The 25864-nt window shown below is 39.5% G+C and overlaps 2 protein-coding genes across 4 annotated transcripts in view; both read right to left on the bottom strand.

Annotated features, from left to right (window-relative positions):
• Positions 1-448: 448 nt before the first annotated feature.
• On the bottom strand, positions 449-6698 carry LOC143899954 (uncharacterized). Of its 3 annotated transcripts, XM_077410795.1 has the most exons (4): positions 6210-6698; positions 5770-5910; positions 5434-5546; positions 449-5370 (listed from the first exon to the last, which is right to left on the bottom strand). In XM_077410795.1, the coding sequence occupies exons 2-4, from the start codon at positions 5875-5877 to the stop codon at positions 3291-3293; spliced, it is 2301 nt and encodes a 766-aa protein (XP_077266921.1). In that variant the 5' UTR covers positions 5878-5910; positions 6210-6698; the 3' UTR covers positions 449-3290. The 3 variants fall into 3 exon arrangements, with proteins under 3 accessions (XP_077266921.1, XP_077266919.1, XP_077266918.1); XM_077410793.1 differs by having other exon boundaries at positions 449-5546; positions 6282-6698; XM_077410792.1 differs by having other exon boundaries at positions 449-5546; positions 6210-6697.
• A 1981-nt stretch (positions 6699-8679) lies between these two features.
• The window catches only part of Meltrin (disintegrin and metalloproteinase domain-containing protein meltrin), an 81200-nt gene continuing 64015 nt past the window's right edge, over positions 8680-25864 (bottom strand). Inside the window, exons 3-13 of the mRNA XM_077410779.1 lie at positions 25424-25579; positions 20277-20466; positions 19522-19589; positions 18941-19105; positions 17998-18167; positions 17714-17905; positions 16937-17533; positions 16662-16863; positions 16136-16340; positions 15849-15978; positions 8680-12938 (exon numbers count right to left, since the gene is read on the bottom strand). Of these exons, the coding sequence (XP_077266905.1) occupies positions 10232-12938; positions 15849-15978; positions 16136-16340; positions 16662-16863; positions 16937-17533; positions 17714-17905; positions 17998-18167; positions 18941-19105; positions 19522-19589; positions 20277-20466; positions 25424-25579 (4782 nt within the window). The 3' untranslated portion in view covers positions 8680-10231. The remainder of the gene's footprint in view (positions 12939-15848; positions 15979-16135; positions 16341-16661; positions 16864-16936; positions 17534-17713; positions 17906-17997; positions 18168-18940; positions 19106-19521; positions 19590-20276; positions 20467-25423; positions 25580-25864) is intronic.

The following is a 25864-nucleotide window of genomic DNA, read 5'->3' on the forward strand; positions in this document are numbered from 1 at the left end:
AGATTATTTTAATTCTTTTGTGTATTATAAATGACTTCTTCGATTTCACTACAGCCCGAATCGAACCTTGACCTGGAGATAAACCGTCTCTATATGAATCTTTGCTCTTTTCTAATTTTATTGTAGTTGCAAGTTTTATGAAAGGGATTGCCCTATTTTGCAATTGTGTTGAAACATACGATATACACTTTATTTATCTCCGGTTATTTCGGGATCAAGTTCACGTTTTGAATACTTTATTTCTATATAGTGTAATATTTTTCTAACCGAAATTTTTAGTGTCATACATGATGTAAAAAGACCATTGTGTCATATATATGTGGGATGCTAATTCTGGGAATCAAATCTTTTTTTGTTTGACAAGACTATTCTAGCAAGCTATGGGGAATTACCCAGCATCCCTATTATAAATGACTATTGAAGGAAAAATTATTTACAAACACGAATGGTTTATTAACAAATTTTTATTACAAACAGGAGCGAAGATACAAGAATTGTAATACTGCATTTTATCATCATACTCGTCAGTACATTGAAAAAATAAATAAGCTTATTTTATGAACGTAATGCAATTACAGACTAAAGTAAACATGATATCATCACAAATAACTAATTTAATCTCTTACGAAATGTAAAATATTTTTTCCCAATCGTCATCAGCGCCCGGTTCATTCTGTATTTTCATTATTTTGACTGATTTCTTTATATTTATTGTAAGCTTTACTTTTTTGTAAAATATTCTATTTGAATAAGATGAATATCAATCTTCAAAGTACCAAGGCACAACAAAAATTATGTATCATCAGAGCAGATAACATTGTTGCATAATTTCATACATCGTTTTGTGATAATAAAAACACTGGATTCATAATTATATAGCATAATCTTTAATACACACGTCCTTATGATAAAATACATAAATTCAGTACATGTTTGCTTAGTAGAGATTTATTCAAACTACCGACATTAAAACGTGTGTATCAAGCAATATCTATATTCACAGCGCGAATGTACATCTAAAGAATTGATATCAAAGAAAAATCTAGGAAACAAATATAAAACACGCTTAAACAGATTTTATTTCTGCAAACGGTTATCTACAAGCCTATAAAAAAATAAGCGTGATTATATTAGAAAAAATTTCTGGTTTGCAAGGCACTCAATATTTCATTGATTCAGGAACATCATTTATTCTCAACAAGTGATAGATGTGATATCTCGTAATAAAATATCTTATGACAATCGTATGATAATAATACCGTCCTTTTATATTTTAGCAACAAGACAGAGCACAGCGAATATTGAATAGTGAATATTTTACGATGTATATGCATAACGTACACAAACTTAAATTTATTATTTAAAATATTTCATAATTTCATGTTATTTGTACTGTTCTGCTTTTATAATAAATTTTCGTATAAAATAACAAAAAATTCCACTGAATACCATATGTTCAATAAATCTTAAAGAACAACTGTCCTTTTCTTATTTTTGAATACTTTACGAATATGGCGCATCAATAAGAATAGTACATTTAGTTTTTAAAGAGAAACATTGTTTTTTTAAGGAAAAAAAAAGCAATAAAGTAGTACGAATATTATGCATAAAACTATATCACAAATGTAAACGTAGCTTGTGCTATCTTGTATATGTCTTTTTAATGAAAACTAAAATGTAAAAACAAAAAGTATTTCCATACTCTGTTAGTTATAATTCACTAATTTATAACTGAAAGAAATGGCTCTTCATACGGTATGTAGCGACAGTTTTTAATCTGTGCTGACATTTAAGGCTATTTCAGAATAAAGTCGCTCTTGTACATTTTATATTAGACTAACATATCTCTTACGTACATAAACGTTATTCCGTGTATCAATATATACGTGTCAATGTGTAACGTCGCAGCTCTCATTATATTATTCCTATTTTTCTATTGGGTGTTTTAATACGTCAACAAATTTATGATTTTGTAATTTTTTTTTTTGCAAAAACAAATTCTTTAAAAAGATCTTGGAAGTTACCAATTACAGAATAAAGTTTTTAACTATGTATAATTTAATTGTTATAATTATAAAATAGATCAAATAAAGATTAAAGTAATACTTTCAAAAAAAAAGTATAAAGACAAATATAGAACAAATATAATTATAAATCGTATAGAAAAAAAACTTCGTGGGAAAAATGTATCACAGTTAAATGCAATCTTACTGGGATAAGATTAATTACATAAGTTGTTATGTTAAATGAAAAGTTACAAGATATGAATGCGTAAGTTTTCGTTGACGCTCGATCGACTCGGCGCTCATTTTCAGCGAGCAAAAATCTTTAGAAATAATAATTTTTATTTTGTATATATCCGTAAAATATTACTACTTAAAGATATACTTAAAAATAAATATAAATTTATATATCTATATGAATAAAAAATATTATTTCTGAAGATCTTTGTGCTCGCTGAAAATGAGCGTCGAGCATCAACATGAAATTGCACCTTAACGCTTTATATATTACATTTCATATTTTTTAAAATTTTTCGAAATGCTGACTGTCATAGTGTAAAAAGTGTTAAAAAATTTACGAATAAAAGTATTTTACTGTCTTCGAAAGAAAATTTTATTATCTCGAATACTCAAAAAATTTGGATATAATTGCATTATTTACTATCTATTATTTTTTTTATTTTATAAGCGTTTTTATCATTTAATATATAATAATTTGATTTTGTATTAACCTTTACTAAAAATAATTTTTTGTAATTTCCTTTTGTGTCAAATAAATTTTCTTTTATATAACTGTAAATAATATTCAAAAAGTACATATATATATATATATATATATATATACGTATGTATATATATAATTTATATTTTGTATCTAACACACAGGAATGTAAAGAAAAATTATTTTTGTAAATGTAACTGGCCGGATTGTAACGCGATCGATATATTATAATAACCTTATTAAAATAATTTCATTAAATTAGCGTGTAAAAATAGAATTTGAAATGTTGCATTTTGCGAAAAGAATATGAGCAGTTTAGATTCACACACGGATTCACATCGCGGTTTTTATTTACACAGTAATTGAAAGTGTGACCGTGTAAATCAAGAATAATTTGCATCGATGAGATTCACATACATACATACTTCGTATTATTAGGCTGCACAACGAGATAACTGCTCGGATGCTCTTCTTCATATATTTACCTTCTCCCGTACAAATTCTTTTTAACAAACTATATTTGGCCAAATATTTTTGTATGTCAAAACTAAAATATATTGCACGCTTCATCTTGATGTAATAGCAGATTCTTGCTCTAAATTATCAGGTCCGACAATTTTTTTCATGGAAACGAAGTTGAATCCTTTTGTCTTTGCCGTGCCACCTATGTTAAGCGTTAATAGTTCTTTATTGTTGTGCTTTTCGACGCGTTTATTCTGACTATTGTTTATTCTTTTTACTTTCCTTTTGTATGTTTTATGACTTAACTTACGGTTTATTTTATCTTCCGAAAGTTCTTCTGAAAGGTTTCTTTGCTTTTTCGATTGGACGTCTGCTTTATTACGACTACATATCGCATGTGTTTGGACGTGGCTTTTGAAAGTAGCAAGTGACGTGCTAGTATAATTGCATTTGTCGCATGCAAGCTCCTTCTGACTGGTGTGTTGATTAATTATGTGTTTTTTCATGTCATAATTATTGCTGAAGGATTCGTCACAAAAGTTACAGAAGAAAAGTTTCTCGCCTCTGTGTTTCGCGACGTGCATCTTGAAATACCAATCAGTAGTGATATATTTGGAGCAGTAGACGCAGAAGAAACTCTTTTTCGCTTTCATCGACTTCGGTGTTTTACGCACTTTTGATATTGGATTGCGTATCAGTGATTTCGAAGCATTTACTTGCTTCGTAGAAGTAACAGGAGTAATATCGGCGGCTGCACTAGCAGGTTGAACGGACGGTGATTTCGGAATGGCTACCGGTGCAAGATTTTCTGTAACGATGCAGAACTTAGGAATACCCTGCATACGATGTAGCAACGACGGCGGACTTATCAAGTTGGTTATAGGTACCACGCGTATCGGTGCGAGGAACGTTTTAGGCTGAGCTGCCGTGGTCGTTAAAATGTGCGATGGTGATATAATCAAATTGTTTATCGTTATAGGCTGACCAGTAGTAGCTTGAGATGAAACTGCGAGGCGAATATATTGTTTATGCGGAGATACAACCGGAGCAGGTGTAGAAGTGGTACGAGTGGGAGCCGTAGTCGAAGTTACAGTTGAAACTGGAGCCGGACTTGGAGCTAGAGCTAGAGCTAGAGTTGGAACTGAAGTTGAAGCTGGAACTGAAGCTGGAGCTGGAGCTAAATTCGGAGCTAAAGCTAGAGTTAAAGTTGGTACTGGAGCTGAAGCTGAAGGTGGAGTTGAAGCTGGACCTAGAGCTAGAGTTAGAGTTGGAACTGCAGCTGAAGTCGAAGCTGGAGTTGGAACTTGAGTTTGAACTGGAGCCAGAGTCGGAACTGAAGTAGATTTCAAGTGGGAATTTCGTTGTAAATTTGGAAATCTTACTTGACTTATCGATTTTACTTTGCTTTCTGAATGCAACGTGTTGCCGGAAATCACGGTGCTCTGCGATGAAACCATGAGAGGCACATTTCCAAAGATATTCGTGGCTTTAGTTATCTGCGAATTAATTTTGATAGGTTGAGCGGTAATCAAATTAGAACTGGTCAATTGAGTGCTAGATACCGAAGTCGCGATGACAATCGGTTGACTAGATATTTTTTGCGGAATAATTATCAACTCCTCGTTTCTTCGCAGCGTCTCTATCGTTGTGGCGAGATCCGAGTAATTGTGTTTCTTCATTCTCGCAATTTCCAAGATCTGCAATTCTCGCATGCGCATCCGTTCCTTCTGTAAATGCGATCTGTCCACGTTGTTATGAACGTACTCTTTCTTTTTCGTGCACGTCCTGTGATATATCCGAGATATCCATTTCTTATCCTTATTTCTTATTTCTCTAAATTTTATTCCACAAATATCGCACATGTATGATTTGTCGCACCTGTGTAATTGTATCAATGCCCGGCGACAGCGATTATGATCGATACTTAATGCATCGCAATTCTCATTTTTACAGTGTTTTTCAACCGGCGCGTTTATCTCGTCTTCCTCTATGCTCAATGCTAACATAGGTGACATACCATCTTTATCCACATACTGCTGTAGCGTCACGTCGCAAACGATATTTTCGCACGGCTCATAATGACCACACGATTTCTTTTTAATGGGTAACAGAGCGATTTCCGATTTCTTGTGCTCTATTTTTGAAGGTAGAAGATTGTCGTCTTCTTTTTCCTCGTCTGCTGTCCTGACGGGGAATATCGATATTTCAAATGGTCTTGTACCGTTTGACGTTGCATTCATACCATACCTCTTGTGCCAAAACGTATTATTGTCAGACTCGGCCAATGGTTTTGAAGAAATTGTCTGAATGACAAGGTTCGGTTGATTAAAAAGCCGTTTCACTGAGTCTGATTGCAACACCTGCAAACAATGAAACCCATGTGATTCTCAATTAGTGATGATAAAGTGATGTAAAATTGTGTAACACACATATATATATACGCGCGCGCACGCACACACACACCCATCCATACACGTATACAATAATTAACTGATTGTTTTTTGCTGCAAGAATTATCATTTAATGTAGCAGTCATACAACTTTATCTTTTTTTGCGCAACAACCACAGTGAATACAACTTACTTCAGACAAGGTAGGTTTTATCACATTGTTCGGGCATATGTTGGACATTGTGTTTATGGATACGAGCCTGGAGGAAGTGGAGAGTGGTGCATATGCCATCTTTACCATGTCAACAAGTACGAGCGGTCAATGTGGGATTTTCTGTAATTGAAAAAGATTCGGTCTGCAAACGCGGCTACGGCTCGCAATCAAAAGGGCGAATTTTCGAGATCGTCGGCGGGCTTAGACCGCGTCGAAAGACGCGGTCACGCAAACGCAACACGAGGCGGATTAAATCGGGGTCGACTCGGTCGGGAGGGCAGGAAGTACAGTTTCTAGGTTAGTCAATTAATTCGGACAATCAAATCCCGAGATTTTTTGGTCGACTCCCGTACTTATCGCCTTCGGAGTTTTTGCGAGCCCGCCCCTTTCCTCCCGTACCTTCCTGAAAGGTTACTTACGAAACAGAGACTCGTCACGACCGATTCAAAGTCAGCGTCATGACCCGCGGCGGCTTCTAACAACGTACTTACACAGCGGCGATCCGCTATCCGCTAGTCAAAGCGCTGCACCGCTGCACCCGTTTCCCTTTTCTTTTCTCTCCCCAGTCTCCCCCCAAAAACCAATTTTTTTTCTCGCGGAAACGGGCACGTGCGCGAGCGCGCGCGCGAGCGCGTTACGGCCGCGCGAGGCGGACGAAGCGCGCGGGACACCACGGGATACGCCGATACGACTTCCCTCCGTTCGGAGAGTGTAGCATCCGCCGCGCGATCCCGGATCTCATCCGGGCGTTCGCGACCTCGCGCCGACGGCGAGGTTGCGGCTGGTTGCGGTCGAGAGACGCGTATAGGTATGCCGCTCGTGGATTCTGCGAAGAGGTGGCCGCCGGCCGCCGCGCGTCGTTGCGGGGCGAACGGCCGATCGTTTTTTTTCCCCTTTCGTTCATCTTTTCGTCACGCGGACAGATCCACGACCCGAACTGTTACGTCAAATTGCGTTATTACTTCACGCGTCATTGCCTTTATGTTGCGTCGTGACGTCATTTTGTTGCGTCTCGCTACGAGCGCGCGCTTTTATAAGATTCTTGCATGCTCCGCTCCTGTTCTTTGCTCGCGACAAGTTTGAGAAATTAAAAATGATATAATTCTCTTTTTCCCTTTCTCGGAAGCAACAGATTTAGGTCCGAAAACGCAGTAGATGAATTTCGAAGCTTCGGTCTTCTTATGGTCTTGCCCCCGGATAGCCAAATCACTTAAGAACAGATTTTTAAAGTACCTGATGCTGCAAAATGTCGATAGAATGTCAGCAGAAAAATGTAATAGAATCTATTAATAGAACATAATGGCATACCGCAGAGACTGAACAAAATCTGCCATTTCGTAATCATTAAAAAGTGATGTATTCCGTTCAAAATATTTATAAAACGACAAATTCTCTGTTCGATTTGTGCTGTCAGAATTGCTGGCAAAACACGAATTCAATCTGTTTCGTTTTTGCTATACTGCAGTTTGCGTATTGGTATTTACGATGCTCCGTTATTCATGCAGTCGTAAACGTTTGATATTGATACAAATTCTGTCGGCAGAATGCCGATAAAGACGGGCTCTGTGGCCAGAAAACGCAAGGCAATTGATGTCAATTTGTTGCAACATTTTGCTCCAAGTCAATCCAGTCAATTTTGCTAGCACACCGCTAACAGCTTGCTTACTGAATCGCCTCTGCTCTATACATTTCTTCATTAGCGTTACTTAAGCCTCTCAGAAGTCGAACCGATTGACACCTTTGTAAATTTCTTCATTATAATGCCAGAGCACGTGATTAATTTACAACTTCATCAAATTTCCTTACTTTCACAAAGTTCATCACTTTGACTTCCGAGTTAGTCTTAAGGCCAGTCTACGATGAGTCGTTAGTCGTTAGTCAGATGTCGGAAGAGAGTCGGAAAAAGTCATAAACGTGTCATAAGGCGATCGGAAGTCTGTAATCGGCAATCATAAGCGATTGGCCAAATGCCCATCTCTTACGATCACCGATTACAGGCCTGCGATTGCCTTACGATACGCTTGTAACTATTTCTTCCGACATCTGACTAACGACTCATTGTAGACTGGCCATTAAGGAAAACGTCGAGTCTAGAAATCGATCGAGGAGTGTATTACGTAGGCGGTCTGTACGCTACGGTTAACGCTTAAGAATTAAAATTTAATCATTCCATACCTTGCATTATATAATTTACTGTACTCGCGTACAAAGTTGATCTGGTTATATATGTATATTTTTCCTTGCGAGCCGATTTAATTATATTATATTATAATTTCTGCCACAATGCAGAAATGTAGAGGATGGTTCAGGAAAGTGTTTAGTTGGAATAAAGACTTTATTGTAACATCGTTATGGGTTTTAATGTACACAATTATCGTAAACCGACGGCTAGGTAATTAATTCGTGTAGTACTTATCTCAGCAGTGTCGACAGGATGCTACTTATCTTTGGTACCGAATGTACAGTATGTATTGCAATGAAGCCTTTGTTCTTGTTATTTTTGCTAGACGGTGTAAGACGAAGTGTTGTATCACGACCTCGATTGCGCGTTGCGCGTTGTACTTTCGAGCCAATTAATCGAATATTATTGTATTATATAGTCGCAATTGGTGCACGCACTCGTTGCATTGCTATTCAATATTTTGTTTCTTTTCAACACATTTTAGTGATATTTAACGCTTCTTTTACTTTTCTTCTTGTTTTTTTTGAAAGAATACTCTTAGGGATAATACTTAATACTTATTCATTAATAACGAGCCAGGGGTTGCTGAAGCAAGCCTCTTCCCGTACGCAGTACGCTAAAAACGAACGTCTGATTGTCCTCGTATCAAAGCAACGCACATAACGTCTCGCGCGTAAAGAAACAAGCGGAAAAAGCAACGCACAGTAAATGGTCAAAAAGCTTTATTGAACCTCTTTATTGAAACTCTGTGGTGGGATGATTTCTGGACGCTCCGCATATAGGAACTATTACAAACTGGATAACGCTACGAATCGAAGTGTCGATTCGTACAAGGAAATTCGCTGCGCGAAAGGGAACAAAAAGAGGACGGTAAATGCACGAACGCAGTTCGACCGACAGCCCTTACTAGTTCAATAAAACCTTTCCTCAATTTCACGCTTAACGATAGACTCGATCGACGTTCAAAAAGCTGCTCTCGCTCTTTCTCGCGAACATATACGTATAATATAACGCGTGTAGGGGTAACTTACTCTCGGCGCGAAGGTACATCGTACAAAACTTCACTTTAACTCTAAATGTCTATATCTTACGAACATATTTACATGGGTATCAGTCAAATAAATAGTTTTAGTCTTTGCGTCTAGAGCGGCCCTAGACGAAGCAAGCCTCCTGTTACTGATTTGCGCAAAAGGATAATGAGAAACTAAATAGATTGCGTGACGCTGCGCGACCGAGGCGAAATATATTTTAGCGGTTTCTTGCCTGCCTTGCCGGCGACGGGATATCACCTTAATTCGATTCGCAGTGTTGTGTTATTAGCGTACTAACATCTAGACTCTCCTAACTAATAACATTTCCATTTTGCTTCCCACGGGATCTCGAAGGTACACAATCTTGCATCTTGATCTCTCGTAACATTTAATCTTTAGAAAAAAAGGGACCCTGCTCTCCCCCTTTGTTAACGGAGCTACGTCGGATATGACTGCGATTTCCGATGGCTTTTTAAAAAACTTAACGGCGCATTTTTTCAGTATGATTTATGTAGTATGATATAAAATAATTTGGTCGCGTCTAAAATCTGCTAGCCGTAACAATTTGGCGTAATAGTGTTTTCTGTGCAATATTTCTTTATACATATACATATATCACAGAGGTCAATTAATTCCATACACGCTCCTTGCAGTTTCAAGCGATGGTTTCGAAAATAACTGTCGCTTACCTCGCGGTATCGCTTATAAAACGCTTAAGTTAAATATTACGGTAATTATTGGCTTACATAGGTACGCCTGAACGTCGGCAATGGATAGTCTCTACAAAAAATATGAGAATTTTCAAGTGTGGGCACTATTTACAAGTTTTCAATATCGCCTCTCTTATGCGGCCGCACACCTATCTTAATATTTCCGACAAGAAATATATTGTAAAATTAGCATTTTATGAATCTTAGAGGAAAAGACTCGATCCTTGTACTATTTTTTTTAAACTTCCGTTTAAGAGTTCTTAAATAAGAAGTTACAGAGATATATCGCCCTCGCGTGTTGTTTACTCGTTCATACTCGTGCATGCTCACGATGCCACTCACGTTTACCATGGACGCGTATATCTGTTTACAATCGAGAACGATTCAATGTGACGGACTAGAATGTTTCAAGTATAGATTTCCCTGGCAGCAGCCCTCTCTAACGCTTTTCCGATCCATTTGTCGATCATGTCCGAGCATCAGGAAGGTCGGACTACCAGACTTTTTCGGATAATTGTTCATTTCCTCACTCCGCCGCCACCGACTTCTGTTCGTGCCGTCAGCTTTTTACTATTCGCGCTCGGCATAGTCCTCGCGACACCAGAATTGTTCTTGTTGGCCTCGAACTTTTGCTGGAGCGACGCCACGTTGGATTTACCGCTCGCCACTCTTTGTAGCGGATTCGTCCTCGCCGTTGCACCTCCGTCCCCGTTTTTGGTTTCCGTTTTAGTCGACACCTTCGGCGTCAGCGACGGTTTGGTCGCACCGTTGCTCGCCTCCTTGGCGGACGGTGATAGCGATTTAGCCACGCTTGCGTTGCCAGTCGGAGACTTCTTCCTCTCCGAGAGACTGGCTGTTTTGGATGTAATGTTGAGTGGTTTCAATGGCGTTGTGGGTGTCTTCTGGCCACCCCTCGGCAGCGTGGGTGTCTTCTGAACGGTCTTCAGCGGGAGACTGAACCTGGGATTGCTGCCTACAACATCTGGTGACTTCGTTCCGCCCTGATTCGAGTTCGAGCAGCTCGAGACCAGGTCCGGGCTATTGAACTTTCCCGGATTATCCTTAGGACTACAAGGCACATTTTTGACAGATACGGTTGTGTGTGACTCTTCTTTATCTAAGTCGCTACTCGACTTGCTTACGTTCAGTTGCGTTTGTCTCGCGGATGGACTTGTATCCGAGCTCTGTTTCGCCGTTGTCGAATTCGTGTCGGGAGCTTTCGAGGATTTCAGGGATTTTAACGTATTATCTGAACTTTGTCTCGCGAGTTTTACGCTCGTCTCGGACGTATCTTTGGAGGTCGGGCTCTTCGCGATGTTCGGAGGCGTTTTAGTTCTATTTAACAGCGGCTTAGCTGGAATCTTGCTGTCTGTTTGGTCGTCTTTCTTGATATGTATCAAATGAGACGGTCGAGTTTTTGTTGAAGTGAACGGTTTGTATCCTATAGAATTTTCAGGCGGCTTCATGCCGAGCTCCTTGGACAGCTCGTCATTTATGTTAGGATTATTAGACTTCAGGGTGCTCAGATTACTTTTATCGACCGGCTTCAAATTATCGTTCGCGTCCGAAATATTTTTGCTCGGCTCTTTTCTCTCCACTTGCGGAATGTTTATCACGGATGGATGAAGGTAACCGGAGCTAGTAGTGGAGCTCGAAGAATTAAATTTGCCGGAAGTCGAGTTTGAATAAATACTACCGGGTATCTTGTAGTGGCTCGAATTCATGTAGCCACCCAGGGAGTTGTTGGAGCCTATACTTTCCAAATTTTTCGCCGCGTCTTCCCCGTTATCCTCTTTTTTCTTTCTGGTTAACGTCGAAGTGGAATATATGGAGTCGAAATTACGATTCGATATCTCCGATACGATCTCCGATAGCAAGCCCATCGACTCTAGGCCGTTCGGACCACCGGACATCGCGTCGATGCGTTTCGGTAGTTTATACTCGTTATTAGCCGGCGTTACATCCAATTCCGCGTTTTTTCTGTTCTTCTCCGGCACGGGTTCTTCTATTACCGCGTAGATATTATCGTTCGTGGGCGATTCCTCCGTGATCTTCGTCAGGGATGATTCCGCGATCAAATTCATGCAGTCGTCATAGGTGTTCTCCAGTGGCTTCTGAATGGTTTTCACCGGCGGATTCTGATAACCCGGTAGTCCTGGAATCTTTATCGCGCTCTCGGCGGCCTTCTCCGTCTGCGCGATATTCGGCGGACCCGGGGGTGGCGACGTGGGCCTCGTGCTGGCGGGGATACTGGTGGGTCTTTTGACGGGCGTCGTCTGACGCATCGAACCAAACGTATGGACCATTGGTCTCGACGTAAGTTTGCTGTCTCTCATCGATTGAGCGCGCAGGACCACGTTTTTTTTTTCAACCTCAGTCGCTGGTACCACCGGGATGACCGGTGTCGAGATCTCGATCTCCGTCTGTGGTATCGGATTGGAGATCTCGAGGTTCCTCAGGATCTCCTTGTCGATGACCTTGTTAGCCTTGTGATGCTGGTTTCTCGGCAGAGAATTCGTGTTTTTGTCATCCCTCTGTGAACTCTGGGAGTTGCTTCTCATGATACCGGAGCCAGGGCGCAACATCGACGCGATACGATTGAGTGTGCTGCCCTTTTCCGACTTCTTCTCGGGTTCCGGCAGAATCACGTTTGTCAAGGGCGTGCTGTTGGGTCTCTGCGGCTTCGCAGCAGGCACAGAAGTGGTCGGCGGTGGCGGGGCTGGACGCATAGGCACGTCCGGGGCAGATCTGGTGGGTACCTTGGTTACCAATTCGACGGACGTGCAGGTTGTGGCCGCCAGTACGGGACTACTGATCAACGGTCGTGCCGTAGAACCAGGATTCAGCGGCGGCAACGCCGGTGCGGTCGAGCTTGGATCGTTAGAACTCAACAGATTGTTCCTTTGCGGGACATTGCACTTTTGCATGTTCGGCTTAACTACGTTTGTCTTTATCGCCACGGTAGGCATCCATCCGGGCGGAGGTGGAGCCGGTTTCGTCGGCTCGGCCAATTTGGACTGATTCGAGTGGATCGGCGTGATCGTAAAGCCCTTAAACTGGCCAAACATGTTGTTGTTGTAGCGCTCGTCGGTCTCTGCCTTAGGCAGCAAACTCACGCACGCGGGATCCTGACTCAGACTAGAATCGATCGTTTCGATGTTACGGGACATGGGACTGGAACGATCGATCGTTTTGATTAGCAATCCATTGTGGCCGCGATCGGTCCTGAAATTTGAAGCAGAATTATAAGCGGAGGGATCGAGGAATTTGTAAGCGCGCAGTTACGATACACAGCTAATACTGATTCGTAACGAATCAACAAATTTAACTAAGGATCTTTTTTTATTTAGTGTAAGTTAGAACGTAAGCATTGTGCAGGTCTCGATAAGGAAATGTGTTCGTATATCGAAATATTAAAATAATCTAGGTAAATAAGAAATAACGTAAATTTTAGGTTTTTTACTACATACTACAGTTTAGTTGTATGTATGCTCCAACACATGCGCGTATTTAACAACATTCGAAAAATAATCACATACAAGCATTTTTCTCAAATAAGTAGCTGTTCATCGCAAGTCCAAACACATGCACAGGCAAGAAAATTGCCGGGAAATGTTAGTTTTAGATTAAGATATTAGTAGCAAGCGTTGGAAAAGAAGGAAATCGTTGATTACAAAGGAAGACTAAAAACACCTTATATCAATACTATGTTTATTCAATAATAAAATTGTACATTTTAATTTTTTTTCAAGTATGAGTAACATTATCGGATATCTGAATTTCATATCCAAGGAATGAGTAAAGAATTCAAAGAATTCGTTTTTTATTATTAAAATTAAGTATTTCTTATATATATATGTAATTATTAATATAATGAAAAATGGTCATTAAAACTGAATGTCCAATGTAATGTCTAATTTAAGTTGTCGATTTTCATAAAATGCAAAGAACCAGTAAGAAAAGAATCTTCATTCATGCTCATGCTCACATTAGTTATTTGTGCAACAAGTGCGGTGACTCGCCTTCGGCTCGTGCGTCAACTCCGCACCCGGGAATTTTCATCTTTACGCACGACTTGCATACCCTATTTTATGTTGCAAGTGCGTGGAAAGTGGTCTATCACGCACGCGTAGCGTGCGCAATGAGCCACTTTCCATGCACGTGTTACATAAAACATGTTTCTGCACATGCTCTATACGTTATAAATAATCTCTTCAACAATAATCTCCGACGTCATATGGCGCAATATGTCTATATAAAATTTACTGCAGTTTCTATAGTTCCTAAAAATTTGGGCATAAAAATTTGAACAGTATTTTGTTCTGAAAATTTAATTAGTCTTATTTAACATTGGTTATATAATGTGTATGCAGTAACAGATTAACAACTTGAAAACTGTGAACACAAAGAAGCCATAGATATATTAATAAAGAAAATATTTTTTATTATATGAACTTTTCGCATTGCAAGCATATATATATATTAAAATTTGTGATGTAGAATGCTGTGCATAAAAATTGCTTTCATTTACGTAACTTTTATTCTTTTTTTGTGCATAATTAATATGTAATTAGTAAAATAAAGCTCTAAATTAAATAGCGTAAGTTTGCGTACAAGCACACAAGTCGCTAAGAACAAAATGCTGTTCATCGTAGTCACATTCTTAGACTTTTTAACTTTATAATATAATCACTCAATTCATATTGCACCAAAAAAGATGTATTTAATATAAACTAAATAAAAAATGTGTACACATCAATACACGTAAAATCCTACATTTTATTATTGCTTATTGCATAAAAAAATCTGTTTGGGACAGATTTGATCACATGATGATAAACAGTATAAACATGATAAATTTAATATCATTTAGATGCTTAGCTACTAATCTAATTTTTTTCAATTTGTGTAAAAATATTAATATGATTTGAACTATAACAATATATTGGAGCATTATTACGACTATTAGCAGTTGTAATCACAGTAGGAATTACTTTAATGCATTTTGGCATCCAGTAATGTCCAAATATTGCTTTTATGTAAACCACCACCGCGTTTTCAAGTCCCCATATTATAATGCAAAAATCATAGCTGGCAAAAAATGCACTATGATGTTCGCACTAGCCCGAATAAAATTGTTCTTAAATATATCTATTTCATATTTATTATTTAAGAAATATATTTAAAATGATATCAAAAATTTTTTTAAATTAGCAGAAATTCCATATTGAGAGAGACAAAGTGAATATCTTTACTTTGACTTTTGAAAATAACGTGCTTTAATCGAAATGATTATTTTCAAATCTATCGTATCTAAAGATAAGTTCTATTATTGTTTATATTCTAAAACATAGATTCAAAATTTATAAGTATCGCGATCCATTGCATAAATAGTAAATTTCTCTAATAATACGTAATAAATTTTTACGTAAAATATTTGCACGTAATGAGATTCATACAAACAGATAAGAAATCGCTTAGATCTTTGGTTTTAAGTTTTGAGCAGGTGCCGGTGGGGGCGGCGGTTTTTTATTGTAAAATGGAGAAGGCTCCTTCGAATTATTAAATAATACATCCGGCGTAACATCAGACGTACTGGCTGGGCTTTCATTCAAGTGCTCGAACTTCAATTCGGTGTTGAGCGTAAGTCCTTTATCGTTCTTAGACGATCTTTTCTGAATCTGCTGAATGCGCTCCGATATTTTGGAGCTTAATTCCGATCTAAGTGGAGTGATTTTTTTCGATTGGACTTCAGCGGCGGGTACCAATAAATTCTTATTATAAACCTCATGCATTTGGGGCTTTGCGCTAACATCCGGCTTTACGTTACTGAACAGCAATGACTTTCCGTATTCGATATTATTACTACTCTTAATAGCATCCGGATTGGTGGTAGATATTAGATCAGCCTTAGTTATCTGAAGCGGCTCTTTGACATCGTCACTAATCGAGAATATTTTATTATTCGCGTTACGAGAGGTATTCTTTTTGTTCGGTACGAAATAGGCGGAGATCATTATTCGCAATCTGAATTTACTACCGGCGATGTATTGTGTCTTTACCGGCGATGTAGGAACACGTAGTGACTTATTGCCATGCGGTTTCTTTTTAAAACGGTCGAGACTAGATACGTACGTAGACATCACATCCTTCTTCCAATGCTGTCTGGAATTTCTGACGTACCAGACGCCGAATAGGAGCAGAGCTGTGGCGGGTACCACTCCCAGAAAGATAACGTAAAGCGCAGTTATGAAATCGTTTCTCGCTTAAAACACAAAATGAACATTATATAGCATAATTGACATTGATAAAATATACACTTAAGTTAACATGTCTCGTTAAAACATCTCTTCAGTTTATTTATCAGAAATTACTTCTGCTTCTTATCAATTAATAAACTAGACATAAAATAAAGTAGTTACCGTTGGGATCATCGGCTGGCCCACTATCTTCGGAACCACCAACTCCAGGCTGAAGGCAGTCAGGTGGTCGAAAACCACGATTACAATGGCAATGACCAAGACTATTACACACTCCGTTACCATTGCAATTATTAGGACAATTTTTACCGCCAGAAACGGACGCTCTCAGATCCGCCACTGACATACATCTCTGATTTACGCACATCTAGACAATATAAGCAAATTACAATTATTCAAACTGTCCCAATTGTTATGTGTTATATATAAATTATCGTTTTATAAATACAAATATTCTATTGTAATCTTGGAATCAAACAAAAATCTGAAATTATTACATAGTTTTATCATCGTTTAATTATAATCATAACATAGATTGACACGAGGTTTAACAAACCTACTGGTACTGCAGAGTTTCATCATTTCAGTTCAATATTTATCATTTTATCTTTATCTCTTTCTTAACTTGGCAAATACTCTGCGTATTTATTTTAATCTTAAAAGAACTCCATTGTTGGAAATATTTTACCTTTCCGGGTGCACATTTGGCGCCGTCCGGTGCGAGACCAGGGTCAACCTGGCTCAATCCGAGATCGACTATGGCCGAACGACATGGAATTATCTTCCCACCATTATTGATGAACGAATGACTTAAGGTCGCGACTGATTCCATACCAAATTCTAGTCGTTCGTTCAAGTGTTTGCAGTGCAGCATGCCGCAGAGGAGATTTCTACAACACACCCATTATGCTCATGACAAAATCTAACGTGATATTCCTCTCGTATGTGATAAAGTCAACTTACTCATCGTTACACTTGATGAAACTTGATTCGAGGCGATTGTAGCCGCAGTTACCATTTTTAGTACCCTTATTGTTCATCTCGTAACACTGCGTGTCGGAGGACCAACCGGTGGGACCCCATAACAATTTACACTGATCGTCGTGAGTCCTACACGAGCCTTGATAGCAGAAGGCCTTGCCTACGCTGCAGGTCTCACCGTCCATCTTAAACACGTCTGATGGACAATATTCACTCTGACCAGTGCAGTATTCCGGCAGGTCGCACTCGTGTTCAGCACTTCGGCACTCCGTGCCTGCGGTCTTCGGCCTGCAAGTCTTCAGGTCGCAACATTCGCCTGTCGCGCAGCTCGCATTGCTGTGCAGCATACAGGTAGTCACGTTGCAGCAGGGATTGTCGCAGTTTTCCTTCAGACCGCAATCGCATTGCTCACCCGGCTCGACGAATCCATTACCGCATATGGGACTGTCGAACAGCTTCTGCGGCTTGTTCCTCAAGCAGTAATCCATGCCATGCTCGAAGGCTAGAGCAAGGTGTTCCAATGAACACGTGGACCAGTGCGTTGGTCCGGACGAGCCGCTAGACGACGCCATTATACATCTACAAAAGAGATACGTGCATTCATTAGTAATTGGAGCTGGACTAGATGAACAATATATTACACAGAGAGCTTGCAATTTTATGGAATTATTAATTTTTATTTTCGGATATCGCAAAAAAATAAAATGTTTTGATACATCGAATGTTTAAAGTATTGAAGAGGCAAACTATACGACGTACTTCTCTTCAGGACAGCCGCAATCCGGTCCGTCGTGCTCCATGCCAAAATTGTGGCCCATCTCGTGGGCGACAGTGGCCGCGACCAAACCAACGACGTTCGAGTGATCCATGGAGACGCCACCGGAGAATTCATAGGTGCATATCGGTCCCTTGAGAGCCTTGCCGACTACGCCGCCGTCGAAAGTGATTCGCCTATTGCCGGGAAATAAATATCAGTCATCGCTATGTACGGCTAGATAGAATACATATAACGCGCGCGCGTATAGGCATATCTGTACACTCACGTCAACAGCTGGGCGTTATCGTTGGGAATATCCTGAACCAGCTTCTCCCTGCGGTAGCGCAGAAAGTTCGACAGCGTGGTGTCGCCGTTCGGCGAGAGTGCTATCTCGTCCGACTCAGACCAGACCTGCACGCCGACCAAGGCGATGAATATGTTCAACGGCATGTACAGCTGCAAATATACACGGAGATATACCGTCCCGTATTTTACATAGGGATTTCGCGGTACCGTGATACGCGGTAAGGTCGAGTCAGCTCTAATTAATCTCTCTCTGTCTCGCTGTGTCAGAGAGAACGTAAGGACGACGACACCCGCGTTCTCTCATTTGCGGAGATATTAGGCCTGAATTGAGATCCGTCATTGTCGTTACTGATAAATTAAAAGTAAAAATGGAAGCAACTTTGAGAAAACTAGTTAACAGAATTCAACTTTCACGTAACTTTCAAGTGTGAAATAATGAGTTTAAAATTTAATTATAAAAAAATTTTGCCTGGATATATATAATTTTTCGTGGAAAAAGTAATATTTAAATTTTATAATAAAAATGTGTCGATTGTATAACAATTTTTGGAATATAATAATTTAAGCCTTTAAGCAAAGCATATGTACAAGTGGATCTACATAATTATTTTAATAAGACTATTAAAGTTCTCGCGCTCGACATATCTCCTTTTTGGAGAAAGGAAGACTCGCACATCCATGTAAATACAATTATGTATACATACATAACAGCCAATTACCCCAGATAAAGTAAAATTCGTGGAACAGCTAGAGATATATTCTAGAGATATATATTTTAGAAGAAGGAAATCGCAAATGTTCAAAACGACTAATTGGATAATGGAGTTGTTGAATTAACGCTGCGCGCTTCAGATCGTTCTCAGTCGACTTGAGGTCGAAAGGAATTATACGTCCAATTAAGTTACGACGGCGACGTTACTTACAGCGTTGATAATGTTGGCGATGTCCTTACAGTGTTGATGCACTTTGTCCAGGTTCTCGTCAAGGGCGGTATATTCCTTCTTGTCGATTACGAGTACTAACTCCACGTAACGCGATTGTCTATTCGCGTTGTAGGGCCCACGGATAATTTCAGCCGCTCTTTTGTGCTGTAAAAGAGCAACACAACAATGTGCCATAAAATCATTACTTTTAATTTTACTCATAAATTAACAAAGATACAAAGTGGTAAAATAAAATTGTCATAACAGTAGATGTAATCGTTAATTGTCTCTTTTAGAAATCTACAGAAACTTTCAGTGCTAATCTGTTAATTGTTAATTTTTAAAAACTCTTAAAATTTTCGCTAAGCGCAAGACGATTCCCAAGCTACGAACTATTCACAATTTCTCCAACAAGAAGAAGAAAAGAACGGAAGAAGGGTATACACGCACGCAAGACACTGAGAGTACCAAGACCCCTGCGACTACGTTCTTTGAAGTCGTATAATTTACCGGGGAAACGGTTTGCGCGAATTTCTTTTTCTCTTTCCTTTTCTTTTTTTGCTGTTGCTCTGTATACATACCCTGGAGAACTTTTTAATCTCGCGATGATCACGAGGGAGAACGTCGTGCGGCGGCGTGCCTTCGTAACCTGCAACCGAGGAAAAACGTCAAACAGGGATACGATCGTCGGCAGCAGGATTCTCGGTAGGACCGAGGAGAGGACAAAGAGTCTTCGCGGTCGGGGCCTTGCTCTCACATTTGTTAAGACCGTTAAGGAGAGACCAGTCTTCTCGAGGCGAGTCTTTGAGCCTGCCTGGGGCATTGCCACCGAAGAACGAAGTACCTAGCTCGTGTGCTCGCCACGGAGACTCTTCTAAAGGTGTTAAAGGTCGTATTTCTGAGAGTCAAAGTTCGTGAATACTTTTAAAGAAATCCGTGGAAATTGCCCCGGCGATCCAGGAACTCCCGTGACAACGATGACTGATACGATCTGGGTGCGAATAACTTGCCAATGTATTGGTAAGTCAACCTGTATTCGTCATGAAATATCTGAGATTCCAATTACAAATTCTGTTAATTTTTCGTAAAATATATCATGTATCTTTTCGAGATAATAATCGTCTAAATTTTTTATAGTTCTTTTAAAGAAATGGATATTTGCAACATGCATTAATTAATGTTCGAATTGTCGTGCATTAATATTAGTCATTTTTTCCCAGGCAATTCCTCTCTTCCGCTTTTTGCATTAGTAATAATGATGTACGATATGTGATTCTTGCAAAGGAGATCGAGATATAACAGTAAAATAGGGACGGTTCAGTCACGAGATGCTTACCACACGTATTATTGGCAATGAGATCGCTGTGCTTGTAAAGGTAATGCCCGGAATCCAATCTCTCATCTTCCGGATGAATGTGATGAAGATTCTCACCATCGAAGATGACACCGCGCAATCCTCTGCAAGTGGATAACGCCACCCACGAGCCAGGAACATCTCGAACGCTACCTTGGTAATGACAGAGTTCCTGCAAGATTCACGCAATTCACGAATGCCATTCGCATAAGATAAACGGTATTAAAAGAATTCTCTTTATTTCTTCGAGCATTTTAAATTTGTCGACATTCATGAAATTCGCTTTATCGCGTGATTCGCTCTTTCCGGTTCACGTACCTTATATGCGCGTTTCTAATTATCTCTTGTAACAAGTATATAATAAAATTGCGGAAACGTTTTCTCGCAAAAATAAAGATGCAGTTATTCACGAATAAAGGCACACTTCTAATTAGATTTATGTTTTAACTTTCTATCTTGATCCTTTTACTATGTCGAAATATATAGAGTCGACACGTTTTGCGGAAAGCTTTAACATTATAGTTCTCCAAACATTCGAAACGTGATTATAATTAGCAAGCAACATTTTTTTAAATCTCTATAAATGTTTCGAGAAATAGTCTAAATAAAAATTGCTGTATATTGAACTGATTAAATTAAACCGACTGAATAATTAAATTGAAAATAGAATACTTGCATGCTCTTCGCGCTTGTTTGTGAGAAATAATTTGGAGCGCAAAGGATTATATAGGTATATTTGCTTCAGTTTGATCTGGTCTCAAGTCAAATTTAATTCTTTTGATTCTCTCATTAAAAATGACTCTGAACATTTAGCCGATTCGTGACATTTATGAATCGCGCGGCATAACACGTCGAGAAATCGAGATGCCCGTGCGCACCGGCTGCAGTTCGCGGGCTTATCTCGGCCTCTCAGATGCATCGGAACCGTACATCGGCTCAGTACAAATATAGTTGTCCCAGATTCTGGGCATGCACACCCTGCTTGGCGAACCCCGGCGATTTTTCACGTTCCTTTTTCCGCCGCGAGGAAAACGAGGGAGGAGACCCGTTACCTCGGAGAGCAGGCACGTTACTCTCCCGAAAGGAATTGCTCCAACAAAGAAGCACGATCTCGGAGGCGAGGGGAGTATCGGGATCCTCTTTGAAACGAGGCGCTTTCTCCGTTACGAGAGCCATCGATCGTGGTCCATTATCCGATTGCCGCATAGGAAGGTGTACCTATACTGGCGACGTGACGGGCGAGATTGAATTAACGAGAGAGAACGTGTCGGTATCGTTAAATCGTCGTATCGATATTATTTAATGCAACCGCGACTCTTATTTATTGCCGATGACGCAGCAGCTCGCTCGCGTCTCGATCTTATTGCAATGCCGTCCTTCAAAAATGCCGCAGCAAAGCTGCTCATTGCGGAGATTCGATCTCGATGATGCTCGAGGTCGATTTGTCCGCAGCGCAAACTGCTCGCTCTCGTTATTGAAAGGAAATAAGAACGTCGCTCTCCTTAACAATTTAAATATTGAACGATGTGAGAATAGAGAAAAAACAAATCAATTACAAGGATATTTGCGTACTCATGCTTGAATATCGAATGATCTATAATAAAAATTCAAAGATTCCAGTACGCGTGACGCTAGGGAACTAGGGATTCATATCCAAGGACTCGTGTTATCGTGTATTTGAACATTCCAAAGCGCGATGGTTGATAATTTTTTGTTAAAGAAAATATAACGGTCTTATCGTGCAAAATACTTTTCACAAATAGTCGTTTATTGCCCTCGGGAAATTCAAGGCTTGGACACATTGTGTTTCCAAGTCACGGTGCAAAAATTTTGCATGCGGCGCTCGCATAAAATATCCTTGTGCGCATTTACGCGTTTAATGCACATAAGAAATCCATCTACGTTCGTCCAAGGATGTAATCACTGGGGCCCGCGCTAATATATAACGGACGGATAAAGCGTACGACTTGATTCATTGTCGGATAAGAGAAAAATTTTCGCGAGAGCGTAACGCGCCATGCCCCATGGAAAGCGCGTTACGAGGCGTGTCGGCGGAATATGAAATTTTGTATTCGCCCACGGTAAGCTTATCCTCGCTTCTATTAAATGTAATATCGCGTGTGCGCCGCATCGAGGATTATGTAGATTTATATCACGAGAGCTGTGCCAAAGAAAAATACATTTCCTAACAGCCGCGTTCTTATTACCGGGACGTAAATTTCAGAACCGCGTTGAGAGCATAAAAGAACGCTCTATATCTCCTCGTAATAACTCTCTCTCTCTCTCTCTCTCTCTCTCTCTCTCTCTCTCTCTCTCTCTCTCTCTCTCTCTCTCTCTCTCTCCTCTCTCTCTCTTTCTTCTATAAAATGTGCTCTCAATCTTATATTTATTATGTATTACAATACAATATTTGATTTAGTGCATTATCGGTGCTACAAATATAAATAAATGTATGCACCATCGAGTCTTACAAAATTTTTATATATTTTTATATGTACCTTTTATATATTAGAAAAAACTTTTGCACAACGTTTTAAACAGGCATTGCAATATTACGCTGGTATCTCAAATTTCTAGCTTATTCCACATCCGCATTTTCTCCTTTAACGAGCTCAAAATTGGTTTATCCGTGCGGATAAACCGTATTTATGCCGCGAAGAAAAGGAGATGCGGGGCGATGAAAGGCAGAGCCGTTAACCGGAGCCACCAATTAATTAAATACAATTGTGCAAAACAGTATAAGTGCGGTGATGCGGCTAGGCGCAACGAACTCTGCCATCAGTTGGCAGTGAGTTTTACATTTTCAGCTTGATTTCCGTCCCACATTCTAGATGACTTTTTAATCCTCATCATTGTCTCATTACAAATAGTCGAGCAGAAGATTACGATCGATAAAGAGCAGTTAGTATTTGTTATTTTTAAAAACAGTATACTGTATGGCTTATTTTTCTCTCGTCATCATGATTATTTTATATTCATTATTTTATCAATTTAATGAATTTTTATAATATAAAAAGTCTATTAAGTTAAAAATAATAATGAATATATTTTTCTATGAATACAATTTTTATTTTTATTTTATTTTTGTTCTTTATTTTAAATGATGAGTATATTGTTTTCCGCTCTCTCTATTTTATCCTGCCCAAAATATATATAAAGACTTTTATTTTAAGATGAATCACAGTTATTTTTTGCGTGACAGAATTGAAATTTGTAAACTTAAATTTACTTGTAAATGCTTTAATAAATTCAATATCGATTCTATTGCCAATTAAAATAAAAAGTTACAGCAATTATATCAATAATCGTGTCTAATCAGACAGTTCCAACTTCACGTTTTTGTTACCGCGTTCACATATAAAACTCGCTGCTTTCATCAAAATGATGTAATCACATGATTTTGGACAAAGCTCGCAATTAAAGGAAACATCTCAGAAATACTTTCGCAATTTTCACAAGCTACGGAGAAATTTGATTGTCGCTGATTCAGCGCAAGCGAAATTTAATATAACCGGTTTCTCCATCGGTACACGTCGAATAATATACCGAAGTGTTTAACATGCTCAGCTTTTTATTTTTCCTCCTTCGTAATGTCTTTACTATCTGTTTCGCAAGCAGCTAAGTAAAATCGACTATCTGCAGAAACTTTATGGATAGCGGAATTAGACGTTTAGCAGGAACAATTTCCGAGGCAATCCTCGCGTTTCGCACGATATACTCCATAGACACGTCGCGCGACCGCTGTAATTCAACGTATTCTGAGTGTTCCATCAGCTTTTTTTTTCTCTCTCTCTCTCTCTCTCTCTCTCTCTTTTCTTTTTTCTTCTCATCCTTCCTGCCTTTCTCTTCCGTCGCGGCGTTTGAATTATAAAGCGGAAACCCCGCGACCGCCGCTCATGCACGGTTTTAACGCGTGACGGTGTTGCACGCCCGCCGTGTACGCCCGGGATCAACACGTCGCTACACATTTGCGCGTGTGTTTATAACGAGACGTTCTATTAAACATGCAGACGGCAGACGGAGTGAGTCACCTCGATCGATTTCGGCCGAGTCGGGTATTATACCTGTGCACGGGGGCCTACCTTATACCTTTTCCGTTCACGCGATGACGGAGGGCTGATATGACGAGAGGGCACAGACACCCGCGGAGATTTTTAATTTACGTGGGACCGGAAGTACGAGTCGAGCGTGGAATTAAATGAACTTTCTCACAAATAGATTGTCGGACTGTCCAAAAAAGTGATTCTTCGTTTAAAACGGAAATCATATCTTTTATCACAATAGGCTATTTTCTCTCTTGCCTGGCATCTCTTTGTTTGGCCTGACTGAATAAAACATCGTCTCTAAGGTTGCTAGTATAGTAATATAAAGTATGATAGCAAGCAAATATTGATATAATATGATTACTTATAGAGTCGAATTAAAATTAAATTGTGCGGACGACCTTTACGCGAACACGTATCATAAAATCGATGGTTTTATAGCCAAGTCGACTTGTAGAATCGCCGTGACATCGATTCGATGAAGGATAACCGAAAAGTGGCAAAAACCAAACACATCAGAGAGCAAACTGAGCAAATAAGAAAGACACACTAACTGACGAACAAGCTTCGACTCTATCTCTTTCCAGTGATACGCACAGCGAGATTATTTTTGTACAACCGACCTTTACGCATCGCTTAGCTCAGCATTTTCATCACAAGATAAAACTTTCAAAGGAAAAAAAATATATGTAATAAAATAATATCTAATCAGAAAACGGCTCGTCATTGTCCGCGATAATTGTTGACAAAAGATGTATCGATTATCCCTTTTTTTGTGGGGAGCAAACGCCCATATATGTACGATCGTAAATTTTACGTCGCGTATCATGCCATTAAACGGCGATAATGGCGCCTTTGTGTGGCCATTCGACACGTGACGAGTCGCGAGAGAATGGTCGAGCATTACGGGGGGAGGGGGGGGGTTAAGTTGAATGAATTCTCGACGCTTTCCTTCTTGATCGGTGCTGGTTGTCGATAGAATTTACGCTCGCGTGTTCGATATCGATTAGCGCAAACGCTGTTTGCGGAAAAGCGGTTAGCACGCCTAGAGATGCGAATACTGGATGCTGCCCGAGCGGTACTTACAACTTTCGACGGGGTGTGCACTTTGTACGTGCCGCGATGCTGGTGGAGTTGCTGATAGCCGACCGGAATTAAATCGGTGTTCAGCCGAAGGTCGAGAACACGCTCGACGCCGTCCACATTGAAACCCACCGTCAGCACGTCCGCATGCTCGAGGTCCTGAAAAGAGAGAAAATATCGATCTTCAATTTCGATGTGCAGATAAAATTTTCTTCTTCTTTTTCTCGGTAGCTGCCACTGAAATAAGAAAAAATATATAAAACGCTATTATATAACAGAGAGAACATATCGATTTCCTTGATCGGTGGAAGGACGAGAAAAAAAACAATATCCATTTCTTTACGATTCATCGTGAAGCACATGAAAATATATAAAATGTAATTAGCTGCAAATAAAAAAAAATTTGAGTCATTTGTATTCATCAATTACATTATAGATATATAT

The sequence above is a fragment of the Temnothorax americanus genome, unplaced genomic scaffold (assembly GCF_048541705.1).
Source record: "Temnothorax americanus isolate GAGA-0224 unplaced genomic scaffold, ASM4854170v1 Scaffold29, whole genome shotgun sequence".
Classification (NCBI taxonomy): Eukaryota; Metazoa; Arthropoda; class Insecta; order Hymenoptera; family Formicidae; genus Temnothorax; species Temnothorax americanus.